The sequence below is a fragment of the Mesitornis unicolor genome, unplaced genomic scaffold, assembly GCF_000695765.1.
Source record: "Mesitornis unicolor isolate BGI_N332 unplaced genomic scaffold, ASM69576v1 scaffold16952, whole genome shotgun sequence".
NCBI classification, from domain to species: Eukaryota; Metazoa; Chordata; class Aves; order Mesitornithiformes; family Mesitornithidae; genus Mesitornis; species Mesitornis unicolor.
In genome coordinates this window covers 1-341 of record NW_010167279.1, presented here as the reverse complement: position 1 = coordinate 341, position 341 = coordinate 1, and the positions used below count along the sequence as shown (strand labels likewise).

Below are 341 nucleotides of genomic sequence, written 5' to 3'. Positions count from 1 at the left end.
ACTACTTCTTCTACAACAAGCGGCTGAAGAGGATCGTCTTCTTCACCTGCCGCTCCATCAGGTCAGGCCTCTCTGTCCCCCCAAAACCGAATTGCTTTGGGGTTTGTGAGCTGCAGCCCTGCGGGGGAGCAGCTTTTGGGGGGCCCCGGAGCTGGGGGGAAATGGAGCTCAACCAGAGTCCGGTTCCCTGCACATTCCCAAAACTCGTGACACCAGGAGTGAGCCAAAGGGAGCCGTGGTCCTAGGGAGGGGATGGCACCGGAGTGGTGCTCATGGGCACGTATCACAGCATCGTTGGTGTTGGAAAGGCCCTCCAAGATCATCCAGCCATCAACACAACC

General features: G+C 58.4%; 1 protein-coding gene across 1 annotated transcript in view; it reads left to right on the top strand.

The window, feature by feature from the left end:
* Nucleotides 1–61, top strand: part of MAF1 (MAF1 homolog (S. cerevisiae)) — a gene marked incomplete at its 3' end in the record, with an annotated part of 3869 nt that extends 3808 nt beyond the window's left edge. The window contains exon 5 of the mRNA XM_010178646.1: nt 2–61. Coding sequence (XP_010176948.1) covers nt 2–61 — 60 coding nt within the window. The remainder of the gene's footprint in view (nt 1) is intronic.
* Between the last annotated feature and the right edge of the window lie 280 nt (nt 62–341).